The sequence below is a fragment of the Cyphomyrmex costatus genome, unplaced genomic scaffold, assembly GCF_001594065.2.
Source record: "Cyphomyrmex costatus isolate MS0001 unplaced genomic scaffold, Ccosl1.0 scaffold18, whole genome shotgun sequence".
Taxonomy (NCBI): Eukaryota; Metazoa; Arthropoda; class Insecta; order Hymenoptera; family Formicidae; genus Cyphomyrmex; species Cyphomyrmex costatus.
Genome location: NW_017275824.1, coordinates 280,148 through 307,004, shown reverse-complemented (window position 1 = coordinate 307,004; position 26,857 = coordinate 280,148). Strand labels below are relative to the sequence as shown.

The 26,857-nt window shown below is 35.4% G+C and overlaps 1 protein-coding gene across 10 annotated transcripts in view; it reads left to right on the top strand.

Annotated features, from left to right (window-relative positions):
- LOC108772156 (ankyrin-3) overlaps positions 1-26,857 on the top strand; it is an 89,122-nt gene that overhangs the window by 34,070 nt on the left and 28,195 nt on the right. For 6 of the 10 annotated variants that reach the window (XM_018537639.1, XM_018537633.1, XM_018537629.1 and 3 more), the window contains 14 exons: positions 10,906-11,034; positions 11,468-11,573; positions 14,854-14,874; positions 18,666-18,890; positions 19,099-19,259; positions 19,338-19,549; positions 19,835-20,039; positions 23,539-23,728; positions 23,834-23,969; positions 24,067-24,397; positions 24,545-24,748; positions 25,593-25,834; positions 26,161-26,209; positions 26,603-26,827. In XM_018537639.1, the coding sequence (XP_018393141.1) occupies positions 10,906-11,034; positions 11,468-11,573; positions 14,854-14,874; positions 18,666-18,890; positions 19,099-19,259; positions 19,338-19,549; positions 19,835-20,039; positions 23,539-23,728; positions 23,834-23,969; positions 24,067-24,397; positions 24,545-24,748; positions 25,593-25,834; positions 26,161-26,209; positions 26,603-26,827 (2,436 nt within the window). Of the gene's footprint in view, positions 1-4,211; positions 4,492-7,241; positions 7,299-10,905; positions 11,035-11,467; positions 11,574-14,853; positions 14,875-18,665; positions 18,891-19,098; positions 19,260-19,337; positions 19,550-19,834; positions 20,040-23,538; positions 23,729-23,833; positions 23,970-24,066; positions 24,398-24,544; positions 24,749-25,592; positions 25,835-26,160; positions 26,210-26,602; positions 26,828-26,857 lie in introns of those variants that run through there. The other 4 variants (XM_018537637.1, XM_018537638.1, XM_018537631.1 and 1 more) reach the window with 4 other exon arrangements.

Sequence of the window (26,857 nt, the reverse complement as noted above, 5' to 3'; positions counted from 1 at the left end):
CGCGTTCCGACACGGAACGTCATCGCGGCAAATATTATACGTAGATTATACATTATATACGTATGTACACGCTAGCACTGTCGTATAAGAACGACGTAATTGTGAGAAGATGTATCATTATTAATTGTCGTTCTTTTGCTGATCCCGCATAAAAATTTCTTAAAATCTTCTCCAATACAGATTCCGATCAGAATGCCTACACGCGAATCAATCTAAAGCTATAATAAGTGCACTGATACTTATTGCAATATTAATTAGGGATAATTTATATATTCATTTTTATCTTAAATATATGAGTTTTCTATCTAGAGAATTGTAACATTATTATTTTTATACAAAGTATCGAATTCGGTAAAATTGAGAATAAAAATTACATTAATATATTGACACTGTAATTATATTTAATTACTATTATTATTAGTACTTCAAATAGTACTAGTTATAAAAAATATTATAAATGAAATATGAATATTATGTAATTCACTTTAATAAGCAAAGAAAGAAATAATAATTCCAACATAAGTCATTTTTATTAATATACTAAAGATAAGTTAATATTCTTCCTTAAATTTTTCTAACAATAACATTGCATTTTTGTTTAAAATCTTAAAAAAAAAAAAATTTTTTTTAATTCGAGAAAGAGCAAAAACGGAATCCTCTTTCAAACTTTCTTTTTTTTTTTTCATCTAATTTACGATCGCATTTGCAAAACACTTCTGATTTGAATCTTCATAGATTTTCCAAACAGAGTCCATTATTCTTTTGAGAAATCAGATCGACTCCCAATTAGATCGTAAAACGTTTTCTATGTAGGAGCAGCTGCTTCGTTATTTTTGACGATTAGAGCATCGTGACGTAGCGGCATACGACATTGTAGTATCGATCATCGTCGTCATCGTTATTATTTCGCCGGCAGCGTTCGTATGTACATTCGCATCTCGGATCACGTTCCACTCTTTCACGAGTACATTTCGAGCTAATCGAACGTTCATACATCAAATCTGCATACAGAGACACGCACAGACACAACTATTCCTCGCCCGCTATTTTTGTCACACATGTAGTGTTTTAGCATTTATCTTCCTATCATCCTCTCTTTTTCTTCCCCTAAATCTTTTATTTTTAATAGCAGTAATCCGATGATATACGAAATTACACTGTACGAACTGTATTCTAAATATTCAAGTTACACATTTTGATTTCTATAATTATATTTTTCTTCCAAGAAATCGAAAACGTTCTATTATAAAAGAAGACAATTTAATAAAATTACATTTTACTATTTTAATATTAAAAATCTCTAAAAAAAAGCGTTGTTAATAATATAATTATAATTTTATTATTTTAATATGAAATTTGAGAAACTTGATACACACGTGATTCAGTCGATCGTATAACACGATGTCACTTACATTAGAGATTATAATACATCTAATGCATTGTTTAGTGCATTTTCTTAAGATTCATTTTCTTAACCGCGGAAATGTTTAAACGCGAATAATCTTAAATTTCTGACATATTTAGAATATCTATAATATAGTTTTGATATTGTTATATAAGTTTTCTTATATATAATATAATATAATATGTATACCAGAGAATACTTCGCGATTGCGTAAACATCGATGCGTGTTTCAGTTATGCATTCTCGGCGCAATCCATGCAGTCTTATAACTATTACGCCATCACATAAAAAGCAATATGTGATTGTTATCACTATCCCGTGTATGATAAATGGACGACATTCTTTCGTTACCGGCAGCTTCAACAAACAACGTAGAAACTGCTTTTGCTCTTATTTATTGGAACAAATATTTCAAAGCGTGTGAGTTAAACGATACGAGTATCGGAATATTTATTGCCGTAAGTAAAAAATTATAAATGACGCTCTTAGAAAACATGAATAATAAAAAATATGAATTTTGCAATGTTAATATTTACAGCAGACATATCGAGGTACAAGGCTCAAAAGAGTTTCTTAGCAAAATTAAAAGGTTTCTCTGAGTATGTATAATATATGTAAATTATAAAGTAATATACACATACAAGAGTATGTATGTATATATGATGAGATGATGATGATCCTTTTATCTCCTCATGTGGAGTATAGGATATCTACAGGCTTCTTCCACTTTTGTTTGAGACCTATATTCGTTTCTTATATCGGTTTTTTTTTTTTCGGATTTGCGGGTGATTGATCCACAGAATTCTATCTTACTCAGATATTAGAGCATATATTATCTAGTGACATATATATATATATATATATAATCTTTTATATGTGTGTATATATATATATAGGACCTACAATTTAACGCCGAATCCGAACAACACTGATGATCATAGATCTTTTTGATCATTAGGTGGAGCCATTCTCGGCTATCGTGTTTGGGCGAAGGTGGGATTGAACACTCGGGTCCACAGATCGCGAGTCAATCGCACTGAATGATAAACCACTCGACGCTACATGTATATATATAAATTTTTAATTTCAAAAAATGTTTTATGCGGATATCACGTTTAATCAACATAAACGTTTCCATTGTTTTCGCATTTGTTTACATGAGATTTATATTCAATTTATCTATGCTAATCTAGTAATCTCCAGACTTATTCTCGGATTTTTCTAACTTTCCGCACAAATGTTGGAAGTGTCAAAAGAGTGAACACACTAAATTACTCGCAACTACATCGGAAGTAAAGAAGCCCACGAATTTAACTCTGCAGGGGGATCTGGTCTTCTGGTTGAGATGCGACTTTACGTACAGCGTAAAAGCAACGGGGCTCTGATGTAATTTACATAATAACGAGCCGCGCGATCGCTATGCCAGCCAACCGAGGCGCGCTTCGACGTAGTTCTCGTCGACGTCGTCGTTACCATCATACGTATCATTGTTGTAGTTGTACCTACCACACGATACCACCCTCCACTTCAGCTACCTGTTATGCAACCGCCGCGGCGTGCGTATCACAGCCGCGTTATTAGTGCAGTCAGTTCAACCCCTGCCGCTTGGCGTGCAGCCAAACACACGGATCCCGGACTGAAATAATCTCGTATTTATATAACGTTACACGCGCGGCGGCAGCCGATTAAGAGAAGAAACAGAGAATAAATAAAGCGTGTGAATTGTAACGCACTCACGCACGCGTCGCGTCGACGCCCACGCTTGTACTTGCCGCGTGAACAATATCGCGTCTACCGAGCGCATTTTAAACGAGGTCGATCGTAATCGACTGAAAATAATACCGGCGAATTTGAGAAACTGCCGAAAGAAACGATTCTTCGTCGCATAAAAGAAATGGATCGTTTTTCGCCCGCTATATGATATATTCGAATTAGCTGCATTCTCACTTGTGATCGTAATTAAATTCGTACAACTGATCAATTTGTTATACCGCGAATGAAAAGGACCATCATGCTAAACGACAATAAGTAATTCTATCGATCCCGTTATCTCGCACTGAGCGAGAGCTTCCGACTTTATTTTGCACATTGAACCTTGATCTTATACGATATATAACGTGATTACAAGTTTATAGCTTTATCTACTAATTGGCGCCGCTACGATTTCATCATATAAATCGCTGGTGAAATAAATCCTTCTCCTCGCGTGTTCTCGCGTCGATCCTTCTCATCAGCGGCAAAGAAAAGTGCCGCGATGCCGATGGCTACTCCGGTGTGGCGGATAAATAAAGTGGCGGGAAAAGCTCAAAGGCAGCTACTATTATAAAATTGGTGATTCATAGAATGAGGTCACGTTCCTCAACGAGCGAGTTGCCGGTCGAACCTCTGTATCAATCTTCCTTGAATAGTCGCTGTTTCTGACCCCCATCGACGCCACCGCCGCGAGCACGCGCGTGAAAATAAAGGAAGTATTCAACGCACCCGTGCTTAACGCAATTAAACGAATTGGATCTAATCGAGTGGATGCTTAGCCGCCGCGCCGCGCCGCGCCGGTCGCCCCATCGACCGTGTGCAAGTGCGCGATATTCAAAGTGAGGCCACGGCCTACGGGCTGATAAGCCGCGCACGGCCGATCAGCCATCGTCGTACGATAAGCAACGAAACAGCGAGACACGTCGATCAATTTCCCGAGGAAAAGAAAAATGAAAGAAAAGAGAGAAATATCGGTAACACGTTGTCTGTTATCACCCTACGATTTGTCGTAGGTGCGTGGTAAATATATCGGGTCGCTGCATTTTCTATTCATTCCATACTACCTGCATATCGAGTGCTGCACGCGTTGCATACAAAGTTCCGAACGGTCTATCGGACGGCTCGTCGCGATAGTGCATCAGTGGGCTAACGACGCTCGAGAGGATACGAAACGCTTCCTCCAGGAGGGAGAGAACGAACTCTACTTCTCTATAAGAGAGAAAAAGGAAGAGAGAGAAACGCATCGGCGAACATGGCCAAGGGAAGAACGAAGAAAAAGAGATTCACGTGCGGCTGTTCGTGCGGGTGTGGCAGCAGGAACAGTGATGTATTATGTAAATATCGTGCATCTGTTGCGTTATACACGTCACTTATGCCACCGTATCCAATCGCTCGCGCAAGCGAAAATCGCGAAACAGACGAACGCGAATTTTTTCCCTCTTTGATCGTTTTAGGGTAAAACACCGCTATATTATATTGAAAATCAAACAGATCGTAATGTAAAACTTTGTAATAATAATTTGGATATTTATCACCGATAAGAAATTAAAAGGGCTTAATAAAAACGAAAATAACAAATGGAATCTATTTCAAATAAGTGAATTCCCTTAAGATTACGTTAAGCTTTGAGATCTGATTCTTTATAAATTTCTCAATCAAACTCCATGAATTTTTTGTAACTATAATTGGACTAATTACATCACAGAAATCTTCCTACATTTTACATGTGTTTGCTATTGAAAAAAAAATCAAAAATCACTTATAACTTTGTTTCTTTTGATCAATTTTAAATAAAGTATAAATTTGCAAAAGTAAAGTTACATATTGACAAACTGTAATTTTATAAAAAGTGTAAACAAACTCTTGGATACGGTAGATAGTTTATCAAAAGATTTTGAAGCTCAGATTGAATTTCAGATTCACTAACGTAGTTTCGAATAAAGTTGTAGCTTCGAATTAGTGACTTATTGTTGGCTGTAATCATCACGTATATTGCAGATTGATGTAACCGCGACGTGCAAAAGTGATGTAAACAATTCTTTTCTACACAATATATGATGGCTTTATTAAGTTTTCTCTAGCTGATAACCAATGCTTGCAAAAGCGATAACATGTATCGCGCCACGCGACTCTGTTTTCATAACGATAATTACTTACTTAACGTTAATGAACGTTAAATGCTGACTTCCCACGAGTCTTTGTTCATACGGCATAACACATTCGTTCAATTAAACATTATCTAGCTTACTAAGTCTACGTTGTTTTACGTCATCAGCTTGAGATACTAATTAAGCTGATCTAATTTTCCGATGCGTCTTAAAATATTGCAATACAGTTTTTTCATCGTATTTATAACTTTAAATATTTGATTTATTCACAAATGTAAACTGTATGTCAATAAGAAATATCTTGAAAATCTACATTAAATTATTAGCTCGAAGGAAATTTTCCTTATAAATGTTATTTTTCATTAAGCGGTTTTGTTACATTATCATTAAAAGAAGTCTTTAATTTATTAGACATAATAGGTTTTCCAAAATTCCGTTATGCAAAATACAAAATGTTTCATTTTCATATGCACAACAATTTACTTTTATAAAGAACGATTGACATATTCAAGTTGCAAAAAGTGCGATTTACGTAAATATTTTATGGTACAAGAATGCAAGATGAATCGGACGGATAATTAAAAGTGCTAAAATACACGTCGATACATCCCGGAATATCTCAAAACGTTCTCATTCCAGAGGGATAACACATATTCAACACGTTATACATGTACAATCGTCACGTGTGTTATTGTCCGTTTACTGACGCCGGTGTTACTATTACGTGATAATCAATGCTTACGAAGAGATAACAGACCACACCGTATCGCGCCACGCGACCATGTTTTCGCAAGTTTGTTAATGAAAGCTAAACACGTCCGTGCTCTGTAAGCTCATTGTTTGGAATCGGGGACGCGTCGCGTCGTCCGCGGAGTGAATGACGGATATCCTCGGAGGCGGTGCGTACGCGCAAATATCGAGATTCGGGTCGCTACTTAAGATACACGATATTTTGCTGCCAAGACATTTTATGTTCTATCGTAAATATAAAAAAATATAACTTGTGACTCTGAAAAGGATGATTCTTTTGTAATAATATTATATAACAACACTTTTGTAACACTATTTGGATATATATTACAGATAAGAAAAAAATTGAAAATGTTTGAAAAAAACATGTAGAAGAGCAAGCGAGATAATCTACTTTAGATTCCCTTAAGATTACGTTATTTAATTTAATCCTAAGATGCGGATGAAGAATGATAAAGTTTTAGATGAAGGGCCGGAAGATAAAAACAAAAAAAAATCAAGAGAATGTGAGAGACTTGGAATAATTTTTTAGCTCTCTTATTATATCTTTGAGTGTGCCATTTATTATTTCTTTTTTTTCGTCAATGTTACAAATGTACTTGAATACATAATTTTATAGAGCGCCGCGTACCACAGAATCGTCCCTGATTTCGAGGGACGCTCTCGGTAGCGCGCATTTAACACTGAATGGTACAGTTGTTCGAATTCCCGTGTATTTCTGCACGATGCACGAGGTATAGAGGCTTTTATGTGAGGCAATTTATATGAAATAATTTTACGGTTGCAAGAGAAAAACAGTATTTATTATTTCGACGCGAGTATTATTTATTAGCCGCGCTAATTAACACTCTGATGAGCTCAATATTGCCGCTGAATGTCGTTTGTAGATTATACATATAGCATCTGCATTTATCTTGGGACTTTGTTGTCGCGCGGATAATGCAAGTTAATTGGCAGACGAGACCTTCGTCTTCTCTCTGTCCAGCATGCTTCAAAGTGTGATTTGTGTACAATTATTCGCGCGATTGCCGCGAACGAATGAACGAATAACGCGCCAAGACTCGACTTCGTATCGCGAGGTATCGCAAGATGACTCGCGAGACTCGGATAAAAACATTATTCGCATGCAGCGCGCGTTTCGCTGCCTCGCGCGCCGCCCGCATGTTCAGTGCCATTCAGTGCCACGCGTTGCATCCGCGGTAAACGTATCGTCCGCTCGTGAAGAGAAGCGTGGAAAAGAGCGAGAGAAAGAGCGGCCGCGTGCATCATTATCGCGCAATCAGGTATATATACGATCCGCGTCTTCCTGCGACGCCGGAAGATCCGGACGCCGTATGCGAACGCTGTGAATCGTGATTCCGGCCGCGTTTAATAGAGCGGACCGAGGAACGTGACCCTTCTTTTCTGTTACTACGTGCGCGAATACGACAATGAAGCGGACGAAGCCCGTCAATGACACAGAGGGATATCAATGGTGATATCGCGCGACGATAACGCGTTCGATCAAGGGCGCCGGAAAAGGAGCGCATCGACGGACTTTCGGCTGTTCCGGCGAATATTTTTAGCGTCTATACAGCCGAGACACTATCTCATACGGACACGATAAAGTCGACGAGTATCCCGCGTATATAGAGAGTTAATTGCCGTTGTTCGGAGCGAGCGAACTGGGTTAGGTTAAACGGATAATGAGCATTTCACGCATTTCATTGAGAAAGTATCATCCCGTTAATAGCCTCACGGCGTTAATAAATTCCGACGAAGCTTCGTGAAAAGATATCGCGCGCTCAATGGTGTTGCGTAAAAGATCGAACTGCTCTTCCGCATTTTTCTCTCGTTTCGCCTCGGAAGGAACGCTGGCGTGAAGGAAATGAATTGAATCTCGACCGCCTTATCCGAATTGATCGGGATTAATGAAATCCGAGGAATTCTCTTCGAGTCTAAAATGAATTCTGATACGGCGACTTATTTTGCAAGATTTCGAAAGTTTGTACACTTTCTACGTAACATTGTCAGCGGATCAAGGCAAGCGATATGACAAATCGGTAAATAATTATAGCGGAGAAAACGTTGCGAAAAAAGTTTTGTCTGTGCGTTACGAATGCGGATTTTAGCGACCAAAACTGACGATCGTTGAAACATACGACTTGGTCGCGTGTCGTTGAAACAACGTGATTTTGCGGCGACACGATTACGCTGCATGAATAAAAAGGTCGGTGTGTTATACGCGATCGACGGAGAAGGTTTTTCCGGCACGCCTCGACTTCCTTCGTCCCTGAACCGTTGAATCTCATCGGCGGTTTTACGAGTGGCGCGCCGATCCGAGAAGTTAGTTTCCGCGTGCTTAAAACAAGCGCAGGGTCTCTCTCTCTCTCTCTCTTTGATTGCGATTAGTATGTACTATTCTCGTACATGACGCACGTCAACGCTTTAACTGCACTCAACGAGATTCGACGTGATTATTAGGGAGTTTTTGCAATACCGCGCGTTTATCCTAGATACGCTCAAGTCACGTTATCCTTTTCTTAATTAGTTGTGAAGAAAAAGTGACTTTAGCGTTCAGGGATAAACGATATTGCAAAAACTCCCTATAGCTTGTCATTTCGCTGGCGTAGTTTGCAACGGAAGATATACATTGCCTATGAGGTCGCGTGTGTAGATACAAAACAGGATCGAGCTTTTCAAGAAGCACAGAGAGAGGGAGAGAGAGAAACGAAATCGCCACACTCTTTGACCACCGTGTCCTTGAACGTCGTTAAAATTAGCGCTTCTACGTTACAATTTTCCTACGGTGTGGCGCGAGAGGTATCATCGCCGCCGCGCCATTTCGAATGTTTACATTAATTTTAGATATTAACGGGCAACACCACGAGTTCCGCGGATAACTCTTGACGTCACGTCATGGGCGAACCATAAGAGAATGGGATAATGGCAGAACTGGGCCAGATCTTCCTAGAACTGCGCCGAAATCGTTGTGAAATGTAGATCAGGAATGTCTGCCTCGAAGAGGCGTGGACGTCGGCGTGCCAAAGATATTTACATCAAATTCGTTGCATTCCGCCGAAAAACAATGAAACCGAACAAAATTTGAATCACTTAAGAAGCTGCGTTAATTGAGCTATCGATCTAGAAATTGAAATTGATATTCTACATTTTATTATTAACTGCCGTTCTGGATTTCTCTCTCTCTCTCTCTTTTCTATTTGATCGTATCATACATTTTAAGTTATGTTTTTTATTATACTTCTTTTATTATATTCTTGTATAATGTTCTTAATATTGTATTAATTTTTTGTTGTTATTATATCACTAACAACGTTGTTGCAACAATCTACGCCGCACGTGTATGTTTATTAATTGCCTTTGCTTCCAAGATTTTTTCGCGTTAGTCATACGCGATTCTATTTAGAGAAGTCTAAATAATAGATAATTCTCGCGGGAAAGAGAGAGAGATACCCAAGATGAAAAAATACGATGTTTATCGGAATAATTCTTAAGAAAAAATGCGATTGTCAAACAATTAACACGCTGAGATTTCTTTTCGACTCAAAATATTCTCAATCTCTGCATGCACTAAGCCACGCGAAGTTAATTTGTGATTATGATGGTAACGCGGTACGGAAAAACGTTGTGGGAGGCGAATTTGTAGACTGACCGTTCATTAGATAATCATGGTCTACATTCTTGGAACATCTGCTAACGCGGAATCATAAAGCGAGCGGCTCTCAGTTTTATGAAAAATGTGATATGGTTTGTACATTTCACCGAATAACGCTCGTTTATACGTGCCTCTTGGGAAATGTATTCAACCGTGATCGCAATTGATATTAGAAAGTATGACGTGATTTTGCAATAGCATGTTGTTACCGCACGACACTCACAAACCCCCTGCTTTCCGGTTTTTTGAATAAAATTGGTTGAAACTTGCAGGTTTCTATTGTGTAAAGGTCATTAACAAATGTTCGTATTACATGAATATAGGTATAATTGAAGGGAATATTCGATGCAGGAGGTGTATTTTGGATCTAGAATTATAAATTAAATGGACAAAAGAAAACATTAATTCACTTTAGATGTAATTTTTATAATTTTATCGATAAAATGCTATTAAAATATTATTTTAATAAACGCTTTTGTCGTTATATTTATGATTAGTTTTATCACGTTGGAGGCAATTTTTCTCTATAATTAGTCTCATCATGCTGCTTTTGTTGCATTATTATTAAAGAATTCATTTAAATTGCATAGAGCTTAATTTCTTTCTTTCGTACCATCAGATGTTCAAAATGAAATGTATAAATTACAAACTTTTATGATTTACTGTAGTAGTTGTACAAATAGGTATCTTGTTCAAGAAGAAGATTACCATTTTACATAGCATTCGGATCAACAAATGGTGTCTGCGATTTGAAAATACTTAAGTGTACTATTGAAATAATTTAAAACTGCCCGATACGTATAATTTAATCCGGCGTGATAATGTTATTTCGTACATACAAGAATTAATAGAACCAAATCCTTTCGGTGGCAATCGCGCGCGCGCGTACACAGTTTTGATTTATTTAGCAAAAATTCTAAATCGTTGAACAAGCCACGTGCTCCCCTACAGAAACATTAAACTACAGATACTGCTTCTTCAGCTTCATTGCTACGTATTTGGCGATGATTTCTTCCTTATTTGCAGACTCACATAACTCACATTCTCACTTGACGCGTATACTTTCCGCAGGGAAAATATCTGCGAGTATATCTTTTTTATTCTTCACATTCACTCGTACAGTTTATTTGAACTCGACAATACTCCAAAATATGAAAGTCTCCTCGGATTCTTTTGCTCTTATGAACATATCTGTGTTATTCCGTTTGTATTATTAAGTATAATATTTACCGCAGGTGAAGATCCAATGCTCAGCGACCAACAGCAGTATCGATACATGACTGTTGATGACATTAAGTCCATGGGGGATGACTCAATGCGCGTAAACGTGACGGACGACGAGAGAGATAATCGACATTCCGGAGGTAAGTAAACGTATCTATACTTTAATCTTCACGTACCTACGTTTCGCCAGATATTAGCCAGAAGAATATCGTTAAATCTGCTACCTGTGCTGCTTCCTGTGATTCTTTTGCATCAGTTATTGATGATTTTGCTGAAAATTTATAGATTGGAATTTATTCTACATTTACGTATTCTCTCTCTGTTGCGATATTATTTTTAAACGATTCTATCTATCTTATCCATTGTTTATACAATTCTACTGATAATTCGATAATTTTGCTGTATTGGTAGATTACACAAGGAACGCGAGATAGTATAGCTGTATGTTTTGTAGCACTTAATATTCTGCTACGTATCGCAGAACCGAACGTTCGATTACTCTGCATATTGCGTTAATCAGATTAGCTCATCCTCGAAAAATAAATTTAACGTGCATGGCAATGTGTTTTCTAGCGCCAACCATAACAGAGATGATTACGAAAGAACATTATCAACGTACAAACGCGGCCAATCTTAAGCCAGACAATGTAGACATCAATAGGCATCCTGTGCATGTTGGGTATGTAATACTTTACATCTACTTTTTTCTATCTCATTTTAGCATTATTAATTAAAATAAAGGATATTGAAAATGACGGAGTTTCATTATCAATACACAATTATATGATTTATTTCGAAATTTCATTTAAATGCTGTAATATAAGCCCGAAAAAATACATTGTCTTCATTGTATTGAAAAGTTTTACAACAAATTTTAGCAAATACAATATTTTTAAATTTCAAGTTTTTGATACTCTTTCTTTTTAAGAGTTCATGATAGTGATAATTTTTTCTGGTTTAATCGTAAGCAAATATTTAATCGTAAAGCAAATATTTTTTTCTTCAATTGATAATTAAGACATAAAAAAAGCATTAATCACTAAGATCAAGTTGTAATTGCATGGTGTGCCGTAATAAGCGTACGTAATATTATAACATTACGACATGCTCAAAATTTGACGCATATTACTGATGATCTAATATTTACGGATTTGAACTTATTCGACAGTGAGAAAAGTGTCTTGCATATATGTAAAATTAAAAACGTTATTAATGTATGTATATACGAAACAGCCTGGAACGATTATAATTATTCTACGAAAACCATTGTTACTAGTGTCGAGTATAAATAAAAAGAAATATAATGTTTCGTATCCCTCTTATCAGATTTTGGAGATTTTAGAGATCAGACTCTATATATATGTATATGTGTGTGTATATATATATATATGTATAGCTTCTTGATATTAATTTGATGTCAAAATTTTGCTCAGTTTTACACGCAGCATTTTTCTATTGTAAATTACGGAGATTTTAAATTTTAGGGATAACATTGCTATCTAATAATACGGGAAATGTAATTCATGAGATTGTGCGACCTCCGCTATACATTATCGCGATACTGTATTAGTACTACGAAACAATAATGATGTGTATTATAGTATGATTATGTAGTTGTGTGTTGGTGAAAGTTTCTTACTGTGATTAACCCTACAGATTGGCCACTTAATGAATTACTCATTATACTTTAATTTTATCATCTTAATTTTTGATTGGTAATTGAGGAAACCTCGTATAATTACAAGCAATAACGGTGGTGGTTATTGATATTTTGTTTCAAACTTTAATCGAGATTACTTATTATTGTTATTAAAATCATGATAAATAAAACATTGTGGAATGGACGTGTTTGTAAAATATTAAATTGAAAGAATAAAATTATACATTTTGCGAATCTAGATGAAAATGTACACATATAATTGTACACAAATTCTACAACATAAATGACTTCATATTTGTTCCTATGTTGAGCTTAAAGATTATAAAGATTTACATCACTGTTATCAACGTGCGATCGTTGATAACATGTTTGTGCCTAATATCCATACGCCATTATAGATGACATTTTATTCAAATCGCGTGCAATATTTGCCTAATCATTCAAATCTGTATTAGGTTTACAAAGCACGTGGTATACCTATATTAATTTGGTGTTAAAATTCTAGAAAATACTTTTTTGATTTAAATGTGTCCGATTATATAGAAAGAAAAGTGATCATGTGTGAAAATTTAGCTTAAATAATATACTCTCGTCCATTTATTTCTTAACATCAAGTTAACTTGTATTACTGTAAGACATAATCATATAAAATCGTAACACGTAACAAATGTAGTATCGAAACACGGATTTTTATATCATTGTATTGTTTATAATGAATTTTTGTGCTACAATTTGTTTTACTTACTATTCGTGACAAGACTTGCGACAGTTTACCTACAATCATTCAACTAGCTCAACAAGAACGCTTGATATTCTAACAACCTGCTTGTTCGTAGCAAAGTTCGATTACTTACTGTTTAGCATGCTGTTTTTCATATTTCACTTGGACGAACGATTCTTTGACCAATGTATTTTTGTTTATCACCGGCGATTTGTACTAACCGCCCAGCTGATTTGAACATAGTGAAGAATGTCCGTGATGATGAAATTTCTCCCTCTTATGTAGAAAATCTTCATCGTTGTTTCGCCAATCTGTTTAATAATGCAACATTCTTAATCGGGTTATTCCTGCACATGACACTATGTATTCGAAAGAAAAGCACAGAACACTTTTGTAATGATTTATTATAAAATGAATGCAGTGACAACAAAAAAGAATGCTACTTATACGAGCGAGACAGCATGAGCATGATAAGCAAGATTATTGATTCGGATAATTAAACTCGGTTTTGTTTGGAGAATAGCGAGTCCCTAGAGTCTCTATGTACCTCGCTGGCAGCTCTCAGTACCGCACCGAAGGGACAAGGGATGTGGAGGGACAGGTACATCATTTACGTTATCTTTCCTCTCCTGCCAAATTTGACAAGCAAGTTTTCTTGTTTTAGAAATTTTGCATAATGACATGCAAACTGTAATTATTACTAGTGACACTAAACATATTATTAATATCTGTAAAAAGGAAAGTTATATTGATTACTTAAAAGTAATGGTATATACAGTTATAATGATCTGTCCTAAAATAAATGACAGGATATTAAGCATGTTATAATATTTGTAAGAAAAAGAATCGTTCTTCCAACAAATTGTGTTAAGTAGTAGACAGTAGAAAGAAGATTTCAACGCTGCAACAGCTGCTACTAGATGTTTTTCTCTTATATAATTATTTTAAGTTGAATTACTTTGCGCGGATTACGCGCTACGGAATCTGTTGCGTTAATTAGTTGGATAATAATTTTGAAGAGATTCTCTCATTCCTCTGCAGTTTAAGTTGATTTGAATTCTGGTGTACAGTCGAAGACGATCAATGTTCCAGATCACAACAGATTTCGAAGCGTCATTATTTTAAGTTTCTTTCTTCGAAGTATATGTCTTCTTTTCACAGAGTGTGAGTGCGTTACGTTTTTATCTCTACTATAATACATACTTATTATTGTTATTTCTCGTTTCGTAGTCGTGTACAATAGAAAAGTGGCTTGCGTGTGATGAGTGCACTTTACGAAATGATCAGTGACAATCATTATCATTATCATCATCATTATCATTATCATCATTACCACGATGAACAGGAGCACATTTTACGAAAACGCAACATTAGAAGACTAAAAAAGAAAAGAATCAAATGTCTCGCATTAATTGAATTTGATTTAACGAACAAAAATGTTTTGTAAAAATGTGCTGATATTAGCAATATATCATCTTTTTATTATGTCATCTCATCATCATGTTTATGAACGAATGAATACTAACGCGTTTTTTATTTTGTTCCCGATCCTCTCTGTTATTTTATTTGCGCTACTAGCAGAATTCCACAGTGGAGAAAGTAAGTGATCTTCTCATCAATCTTAGCTTCTGCAGTTTGCCGTGTATATACATCACGAATCCATCGAATTTCATTCGATTATTCTTCCTTCCATCGTTACACATAGCCTATATATGTCCCCGCACAACTCTCTGTAGCCACTGACTTTTATTATTCTTAGAAACATCACACATCACTCAGCAAACATAGCTTGTTTAAGGAGGTTCGAGCGTTAGTTGAAATCCAATTTAGAGACTTAATTTTTTAATATAATGTAGATAAAAAGAAAAACACTGTATACAAATAATCCCATAATTTGAGCAATAGTTGACCGTATAGTTTTTTTTTTTGTAATGTCATTCTGAAATTGACCATTTTAACATAGCATCTTATGGAAGACAATCGTTCCGAAGTAGATATTCATCGATTTATACACATTCAGCCAACTTAGGACTTTGAAAAACTAGGATTTACAGATGAAATATCAACAATTGTGTACAAAACAGGACAATTGGGTTTGGCCGTATGGATTTAAAGCTTTATTGTCACAAAGTTTACCTTTACCTCACGGATCGTATTAGTACATATGTAGTAACAGATAATAGTAACAGACTTGGCAACGCCGCAGTGCACAGCTAGGATACGAACTGGACAAAAGCAGCAATGACATTCTCTCTCCATTCCATTTTCTTTTTTATACAAAATCGGCCTTTATACCAATTCTGTATTTCTCCCTTATAATTCGCCATAATCTGTCACTATCCGTCACGTCGCGAAGTGCAACGTTGCCAAGTGTATACTCGATTTCTCGTTGACAATCTTATACATTTGTTAATATTCTATTCACTAATAGTTTACTAAGAATACAGCACATAAATAATATCCACAATTTATTACACTAATATTGCGCATGATTCCGAATCGTTATAATGACAATTTCTTTCGGTTACATTTTTGATTCCAAAGTAACGCTTGAACCTCCTTTAATGATCACTGAAAGATGAGCCATAAAATAAATTTGATTTCTTAAGAAATCAGTAAAACTTAATGTAAAAAATGCACGATGAATGAACAAGCACGTACTTCGCCCCTGGCGATAAATTATTCAGTAGAAATTAAGGTATGCAAACGTGGTTTACAGGCTCGTTGATGAATTTAGATGAAATTTAAAATGAAAAACAAATAAACTATGGCTACTCTTTAATAACTTCGTACTCGAACAGCCGCAATAATCGACACCAAGTGTCAATATCGTGGAAAATATCTTTGCTGAGCTCATGTCCGCTGCGCGATGTACTGTACATACATTGCACAATTCTCTTTTGAATACTTCACAGATTTATCAGTAAGATTCTCGGCGCCGACATCGTTGTATGTGGTAGTTTGAGAGCGATTGAATGAAACCAATTTGTTTTAATCGAATTAGATGACACTTTTGTTGCCTTCAATGTCGGTAGTTTAGTGCTTGCGACTGTATCACATTCATATGATAGATATCTCACGTAGAAATATTATACTCATAGATTTGGCTTATGTATGTAGCCATTTTATTTATCTATCTCTTATTTTGCCCGCTATATACATTAGACTGACGAGTAAAAAAAAATTTTTTTTTTTTTAATTGGCCTCTCAGCTCAAAAGCTTCCATTTCATGCCAAAAGAACAACTCTAAATTTTTATTAAAAAATATTAAAATTTAGAGGTCGCTAGTGAGCGATATTTAAATTAAAGTTTCGATTTTCTTTAATACTGCATGTTTGACTTGATGCAAAAATGGTTTAATTCGGATTTTAAATGTAATACTGAATGTCTTTTTGATCATTGAACACGATGCAATAATTCATTTAGCTCTACGATATACGCCTTGAGAAACAAATCGTGCTTTATTTCTTGAGGTGTAGAGCTAAATGAATTATTGCATCGTGTTCAGCGATCAAAAAGACATTCAGTATCACATTTAAAATCCGAATTAAGCCATTTTAGCATCAAGTCAAACATGTATTAAAGAAAATCGAAACTTTGATTTAAGAATCGCTCACCAGCGATCTGTAAATATATCTTAATATTTTTTAATAAAAATTTAGGGGTGTTCTTTTAAAATGGAAGCTTTTGAGCTGAAAAGCCGATTAAAAAAAAAATTTTTTTTTGCTGGTCAGTCTAATATATGGTACATACAAACACCTCGTTGTCATCTCATAAAAATGTCCACACGAATTCGACCTGTATAGATAGCTAGCTGTTTTATTTCTATCTTATTTTGCTATACATTCCCCATTGTTGTATAATCTTACTATCTTATTCACACTAAGCCAAAGTAATTATATTAATACGCACAACAATTAGGTATCGGTAGAGTGTAGTCAAATTATCTCGCATCACAAATTATCTCACTGTCACTGTAGGAAAGACACGTTACAGCTGATAATATCATGGTATTAACGCGATCAAAACGCATTGTCTCTAAATTTTAATAATAATCTCACGAAATCGTCATAATCGTTCATAGATATCACGCTTATAGTACAATTTCTCGAGGATTATGCTTTTTGGCTTTGCGCACTTTTCGTAATAATTAATTACGAATTATACAGTGCATTGTGACTGACATTAATGTTAAAATTACATCACGTATATCAGCTCAATTTTTAATTTTTTACTAAGGTGTCCGCAGGGTTGGCAGGTAACGCGTTATTTGTAACGTCGTTATATCGTTACAAGTTACTTTTTTCTGTAATGAATAGGTAACGACATTACATTTTCTTCGGAGTAATGTTCATGCACGGAAAAAACAATCATGAATGAATTATCATGATATATTTATGGTTAAGCAAATTTTGGTAGGGAAGAGAATTTCTGATTATTGTAATCAAATATTTGGTTATAGGCAACCAAACCATTTAGATATGATAATAGTTAGAATTTGGTTAGTGCGTATGTATAATAGTAATAATATCCAAATATCTAGTTATTGTACTACAAGGGATAAAAAGCATGGTTGGCTTATTATGACATATATGGTTAAATAAAAAGTATTGATAGAATTAAACAAAACTTTTCGTTAGCATTTGAAGAAGTGCGAAAATGAGTGGATAATTTTATTGCATCGAAAGATAAAACCTTCTTTGTTTCTGGAATTCGCAAGCTGGCTAAAGGTCATAGATAATAACGAGGATTATTTTGATAATTAAGTGTGTTTTCGTTTTTAAATGTGTTTGAATAAATATTAAATTTCATTAAAAACGCTTTATAACTTATTTGTACACATACTATAGTATATCACATATTATAGATAGTATCAAGAAAAAAAGTAACGAAAAAGTAACGATATTCGTTATATTTTGAGTAACCATAAAATCATAACGAGTTATTTTTTTAAGAAAAAGAACGGTAACGGTAACGAGTTATTTTTATGAGGTAACGTTGCCAACCCTGGGTGTCTGTTTATTGCGATTTCCATGAAATTTTTGTCAAACTTTATTATAACAATTGTAAATCATATTCTCTAATTTTTTTATATCGTTTACAGCGGGATCTCTTTCAGAATGCAAATAATTTATAATAAACTCATTCCATTTTCATACGGAAAATTAACGTAAATTGCTGTAAACGTTTGATAGCTCAATGATAGCACGCGCGCGAAGGTAATGTCGAGGAAACACGTATTTTGCGTACCTAAAATAAACCTTCTTGACTGTATGCATCTCTTGCAAGCAGCCTCCACATATATAATGCAATTTTTTATATTATTTCGGACAATTTCTTGTAATGTGTCGTAAGTAAATGAACGTAACATGTTCTCAAAATTTTCTCAGCTTCCTGGTTTCCTTCTTGGTGGACGCAAGAGGCGGTGCGATGCGCGGGTGCAGACATAGCGGCGTCCGCGTGATTGTTCCACCGCGTAAAGCCGCAATGCCTATGCGCGTCACGTGCAGATACTTGAGGAGAGACAAATTGACAAACCCACCGCCCTTGATGGAGGGAGAAGCATTGGCTAGCCGCATCCTCGAATTGGGTCCTGTTGCTGCAAAATTTCTGGGGTGTGTTTCTCAGACATCTTTCATGATTTTATTTTTCCATTCCGACTATACCTTCGGTTTATACTTACGTATTGCGTATTTTTGTATATTAACGATAAATGTAAAGTATTTAACTGAAGATTCGCTTTTTAAAATAATTGTATTACACAGTTGTGATATACTTATGATGACGACAAATCTTCAAATGTTAAGAATTTTTTTTGTACAGCCCTGTTATCATAGAAGTGCCACATTTCGCGTCGTTACGCGGAAAGGAACGGGAAATAGTGATTCTACGATCAGATAATGGAGAAACATGGCGCGAGCATACCTTGGAAGCCAGCGAGGAAGCTGTCCAAGATGTGCTTAACGAGAGCTTTGAGGGAGAAGGTACGATTCTTTTCTCTTTTTTCTGTAATTCCCAAGGGCAAACATTTGGAAGGATTATCTTGACATTTACATTTTCAGAGTTAAGCCAATTAGAGGATCTCCAGACGTCCCGTATCGTAAGAATACTCACCGTAGATTTCCCACATTACTTCGCAGTAGTATCTCGTATTCGGCAAGAGGTCCATGCGGTTGGTCCCGAAGGCGGCACCGTGTCGTCATCCGCTGTACCACAAGTACAAGCTGTCTTCCCGCAAGGGGCGCTTACTAAGAAGATCAGAGTCGGTCTGCAGGTATTTTTCCGTTTTCCTTCATCGATTAAATATATTAAATTTAAATTCCGATCTGCATCTTTGGCATTTAAATACGGCATTTAATTACTTACGATAGAGAGAAGCAAAGAAATTTATTATGTTTAAATCTTAAAATTTTAATCGTCTACATTTGTAAATTAAGAAATTGAAACTTCTGGTTGAAAAAGCAAAAATAAATAATTTATTATATCTGTTAATATTCTTCAAACCTAGACTTTTCCATAAATTATTTATTGTATTTAGTAAATTTATTGTTACATATAGGCACATCCTATACCAGCAGATCTGGTGGCTAAATTACTTGGAAATAGAGTAGCTGTGTCGCCGATTCTCACCGTCGAACCGAGAAGAAGAAAGTTCCACAAGCCGATAACTTTAACTATTCCAGTACCACAGGCGGCTAATAAAGGCATGATCAACCAGTATTCCGGAGATGCGCCAACTTTGAGACTCCTGTGCAGCATAACTGGTAATATATGCTTGCACGTAATATTGTAGAGCAGCATACCGTCTTACTGGAGAATCTCTTACCGATAAACGGCTAAATTAATATTACACCTTTGGTGTGCATATATGCTCTTATGAAGTTGCGTTACTGCGCATTCGGGTATCTATTCGGGGATTTATTGTAGTTTAGCAAGCATGAACGCAGTCGGTAGGCTATCTTGTCTGTTCTCAGGTCGTTCGGGACTACGATCGAACCAAGTATCGTACGTTGCACGAGAGGATTGCTTTAATGGTAGCAGCACTTTTATAACTCGTTTATGTTCAGTATGGTAAACAGTTTGTACAATTCGTGACTTGCACCAGCGTGTAAAAATGTTCCAATATAACATTTTCACTTAAATGGGAAAAATTTATTTATGTATGTGAATGTTAAAAGATATGTCATGTTTTGTCTTAAATAATTTCTTCTGCTGTCTATCGTATTATCGAGAAATGTCCCGAGGATCTTCGGATAGAGATTTAAAAGGGAGATGGTAGCTGCATGTTTCATAGAAACATTTCGTTAAGTATCATTATTGTATACATATCTTGTTGTGATTCATTGTTAATGCTTGCATATTGTTAGGATTGAGTCATTTAGGTATGGATTATTAATTAAAGTAGATATCATTTTATCTAGCCCGTTGTTAAGAGTTAACTTCAAAGTTTTTGTTTCAGCACATTTATTTGTCTGGTAATTGCTTTAATATTAGTAATTTATATAAAATTGTACTCTCATGATATATATATATATATATATAGAGGGTGTCCCAGAACGACCGCGAAAAATTACATGCACAGGTAGAACGGACCGAACTGAGTCAAAAAGCCCTGTATTGTTTTACAATTTTTGCAATAGTCAACGAGATATTAATTGGTAAAAATTACCGAATACGCGCATTCGCCCGGCCTATTACTGCCAATAGTGTACGCCCATTGATAGCTCGATGGCACGCGGTCCTGGTAAGCGCGCCACTGTCTGAGTCGCGACGTTTGGGACTCGCGGCGATGTACGCGGCATGGGACGTGGGATGCTTGGGTCATCCCCGCTCTCCGCGATCTGCAGGTTATCGAGCTATCAATAGGCGTACACTGTTGGCAATAGTAGACCGGGCGGACGCACGTATTCGGTAATTTTTACCAATTAATATCGCGTTGACTATTGTGAAAATTACAAAACGGTAAGGGATTTTTTTCTCAGTTTGACTCAATTCTTTTTTGACTCAGTTCAGTCCGTTCTACCTGTGCATGTAATTTTTCGCGGTCGTTCTGGGACACCCTGTATATAATTATACAGGGTGTCATTGACCGATTAAATCACCTATCAAGAGCAGGTAGAGTAAATCAAACTGAGCCGAAAAGTCTTATACCATTTTGCAGTTTACGCAATATTTAACACAATATACATATATATTTATATATATTTAATTATTTAAGGTCTAATATCTCGTTAAATATTGCGTAAACTGCAAAATGGTATATGACTTTTCGACTCAGTTCGGTCTACTCTACGGTCTGTTCTTGATAGGTGATTTTACACCCTGTATATATACATATATATAAATTTCGTATATAACATATATAATATATATATATATATATATGTTACATACGAAATTATATAATATAACGTCCCTCATGATATCCGATCATATAATCTAAAAATCTAATTTATAACAATATTACATATACACTGAATACTATTACATTTAAGTTTATTTTAATCGTAATCTATATACCATATCGAGAATACATTTCAAATATTACATTTTTCCTAAAATCGTTCCTAGAAAAATATATAATTGTAAATTAAATAATTAAACGGTCTGAATCGAGCTAAATAGATTTAATAATTATAATTATAAATGTATATTATAATATAAAAAAATATAAAAAAAAGTTAATTAACAAATTTGTAAGTCGTATGTTTCGCAGGTCCTTCTTCAGCGATTATTTCAGATGTATAATATTTACGTCGTTGGATTGATAATATTCTTATGAGCGTTACAAACATGTTGATATATTAATCATTGTTCGGATTGATATTCCTGTTCTCAATGCGAGTGTAGTATTGTAAAGGCATGTGAGACAGGATCGTCGTTACTAGTTCATCCGATCGAGTTGAACGCAGATATTACAATGAATTGTGATCATATCATACAAACGAAAAGTTCAAGCCATGTTCGAAAAAGGTTTAAATTTTTGAGTATCCTTTTTTAAACATGTCTTGAACTTTTCATATTTATGATATGATTTTTTTCGGATATCATTTACTTTTTAGAGTACAAATATATCACAAACATATAAAAAAAATAATTTAAAAATATTATATAACGAAAAACAGTGAAATACGGCGAAAAAGAGGGGTGAGGGAGGAGGTCCGGTGGGTCGAAGATGGTGAAGGTGAGAGGGGATGTTAGAAAGTTTTAATACGGCCTTGAATGCGGACAGAGAAGAAGGAGAAGGAGCACAAGGAGACGTTACTTAATTTTTCATTAAAATCACCACTTTTCGATCGCTTGTATCTCCAGAACGGCTTGACTGATTAAAAATTTTTTTGGCTCAAATTACTCGTGGCGATGCCGCCTTTCAGGACACATAACGTTCGATTCAAAATTTTTTATATTTTAGCAGTTATGCACCTCCTAAAAATGGACTTTGGTGGCTCGGGATAAGAGACTTGTAGTGTCTTTCAGTTTTTGAACATATCGTGTTTTCTGATATCTGCGTACAATTCATTGTAACATCTGCCTTTTAAGGATTGTATTGTTATTGTGCTGAAGATGACTCGAAATAGAGATGAAACGTCCGCATATGGTATCAAAGCTTTGTGTTCTGATTATTATAATTATAAATTGATTGTTATAATTGTAAAGTAATTCGATTCAGATCGTTTAATTATTTAATTTGCATTGCAAAAAACGAGCGAAATTTATTAATATATAATTGTATCTTTTTATTCTTCTTTTAAAATTTTGATGTCATTATTTTAATAATTTTTTAATAAAATGTATTACATACGTATTAATTAATACTTTATGATAATATTTTTTCTATTTATCATTTAATTTTTATCTTAAATTGATACACCTACGATTGCTTTCTACACATTTCGTATATAACGCTTTCTCTTAATTTTGCAAGTATTATTACGAGTATTATTTAGTCGATCATGTACTTATTTTTATATTACACTCACACATTGATAAAAAGCACTTAACAACAATGCACTTACAGCAACCGTTTTTAAATGCAAGATTTCCTTGGTCTGATAATTATTAATAAACCAACTGCTAGCTCATTAAATAATGCTGATTGCCAGCATTATTTATGCATAAACACTGATTTGTATCCAATTAATTGCTTGTATTTAATCTCGGTCGTGCCAAAATATACCACACATATTTCACTTTTGTCACTTGTGCATTTGCAACACGGACATATTTTAATAATGTTTTGGACTTGACATGTATGTCGTTCAGGGGGTCAGACTCGGGCAGTCTGGGAGGACGTCACAGGCTCGACGCCATTGACCTTTGTGAAAGATTGCGTTTCCTTTACTACTACAGTTTCCGCCCGTTTCTGGTTAATGGACTGCCGTAACATTTCCGAGGCCACGAAAATGGCCATGGAACTCTACACGCACGCGACACATGTGCCCTTTATGGCTAAGTATGTTTCGACTGATGTCACGTGACATAATTTTCAATGATAAATTACATAGATGGAAATTATACAGGAAGTAATTTTATAACTTTAATACTTGCTTTATGATAGGTTCGTCGTGTTTGCAAAACGGATAGACCCATTAGAAGCGAGACTACGTGTATTCTGTATGACGGACGATAAAGAAGACAAAACTTTAGAGCATCAGGAACATTTTACAGAAGTTGCAAAGAGTAGAGATGTCGAGGTAACTATCGACAATAAAAATGCTATCAAAGCGTTCGTGAGTTATGCATAACTTCTTAGTTACTTAAGACGTCATTAAATCGTATTTAATGCTGTAGGTTCTTGAAGGAAAAACACAATACATGGAATTTTCGGGAAATCTTGTACCCGTTTTAAAAACAGGTGAACAACTGCAATTACCGTTTAGAGCTTTCAAGGAAAATAGAGTTCCTTTTACCACGAGGATAAAGGATCCGGATGCCGCTGATATGATGGGCCGAATCATGTTTATGAGCGAACCTAAGGTTCCGAGAGGTGAACTGCCGCAAACGCCAATCTGTACACTAAATATTTTGCTGCCGGAAAATATTTCTCCTGATACCGCAGTCTCCGAGCTTGATTTATTGGAATTATCAAAGAACTACAGTTTCCTACGCGATGGTGGAATAAGTACGTGAACTATAATAGTAATAATAATAATAATATAAGATTGATAAATGATAATAATAATGTGTGTGACATAATAAAATAAAAATTAATTACTAATGACGTTTGTTATCAAAGTTTTCTATTTTACATGCTAAATATTATTTTTAGGTAGACCAGATGCAATACACAGAGCGACCATCCGATTAACAGACATCGCTAATCTATTAGATAAAGATTGGGAACCGCTAGCGGAAGAATTGAACATCCCACCCAATGACATGGCTCTAATAAAGCAAGAATATCCCGATAAACCTGCGCAACAGGCCGCTGCCATGTTCAAAATCTGGCAAAACAGTGGAAACAAAGCCACAGGTGAGACGTTACGCAATTTATTTACCTTTACATCATAGCGTATTAATTTTCAATGAATAAGAATTGTGATAGCTTGCCTTGATAATTTTTAAAAAAACCTGTTTTCCAGCAAGGTCAATTAATTATACACGCGCGCTATAGTTGAGTCAGACGCGAGGAATCTTTTCTAGCAACGTAGATATGTGATGATCTCATTGTGCATTATTATTCCTGACATAAGTCTACACGCTTCGTTCCCTCTCCTTCTTTCCTGCTAATGGCATTGACTCGCACATAACTCACGATGTTTCTGCAATCAGCAGAAATAACAAGTGGTTATGATTCCGCAGTACGTGATCGGCAGTCGCGCAGTGAAAGTGATTAAATTCTGAGCGTGCTCTGCCACTTTCTTTATTTGTACCGGTTTTACGAGTTGCTGAATTATTTGTATTTGTGTGTGAATCTCTATTACTAAGATTATTTAATATTTTCCTGTCGTATTCTCGCATTAAAATAGTACATGTTTCAAGACCGCTCCGTTTCAAATTTTTTAGATTTTAATTAATTTAATTTAAAAAAATATAAAAATAAAGAAAACGATGTTTATAACTTTATATCAAGAATATGAAAATCATAATCATTACACAAGCGAGCTTTTAATAATATTTCAAAGATGTCCTTTACGTCCACAATGTGCAATACATTCAGGTCTGTGCATCATATAAAAAAAGTGAATGAGAATATAATCAGTTATAAATTTTAACAATACGAATATCGAAATGTACCTGGCTTTTAAAACTTTTTAACACTTGTAATATTTAAAATATATTGAAGTAACGTATCACGTGTCGTCCTCTATTTGCAGGAAACACGTTAGAAAAAGCTCTCAATAAAATTGGACGAGAAGATATAGTGAATAAATGTATCTTCAATGTTGAGTTAGTGACTGACGACGTTGAAAAAGCTGTGGCGAGAGTCAGACTGGATCAGCCAGGTTTTGATTCTCTCAAGGAGGAATTGGGACCGTCGAGAAACACGTCACTCCGCCGTGATGCAACTATGGATCCTAAGATGGATCCTGATTATGAAGAGTCTGACAAAACGAAGGTGCGCATTTTATGCAAATTTGGAAGAATCTACATGCATAATTGTAGTATAATTAAAATCATCATGATGTGACAAAACAAATTATCATTAACAAAAAATGCTATTGTATCGTTTGACCTTATTCTCGTTATCTAGCGAGCGCTATTATTGAGCGCAATTGAAGAATATACGATCTGTTCATTTCATATCTTGTAATAGCTCTTTTATGTATGCTACAACAGTTAAAAGGCTTATACGTAACAGTAATTTACTCAAATAATTACTTCTTCAAGAGCGTGGGAGTCTTATAATCATCAAGATTAACCGCAATTCTCTCTTTATTCTAGGACTCTGAATCAATGGAAGATCTCAGTATCAGTGGCACACACGATAAACGTAAGTAGAAATAGTAATGTCTATAAATTGAATTTTATTACTACTCGCTCTTGCATTGCGTTTCAACGTTACATATACAATTTGTCAAAAATAAAAGATTCAATATTATACATTTTTCTTCTATTATATTACACTACAATACATACTGCAATAAAAAATGTGACATCACGGCTCACAATACTTGAATGAATAATGCACGCTACGCCACAACGCGTATTATTAGTTGTCAAATACACAGAACGAACACTTTTATTCGTGCTTACTTAGAAAACGTGTTAGTCAACGCTTGCCGGGCAATCTTACTGCGGTCACATGTATTCGTTATGCAATGTCTACACATCAGTTCATGTTACCTTTGTGTCTCTTCGTTTACGCATTTTCTGCACTTCACAGCCAAAGAGCACATCACAATCACAAACGGCACTGTATTCAACGGAACCTCGATCCCCATCAAAGACAAATACGCGAGCGACGAGAAAGAGCTTAGCGACATGATGGCTGATTACTTTGAGCACAAATGCCATACAACCGACACGATGAGCAAAAAGTCGCGTGACGAACTGGATCCGGAGAAAAAACGCCAGAAAGTGATCGCCGATGCCAACAAGATAGTCTCTGGTAAGTGAACTTGAAAGCAATTGGAATGTA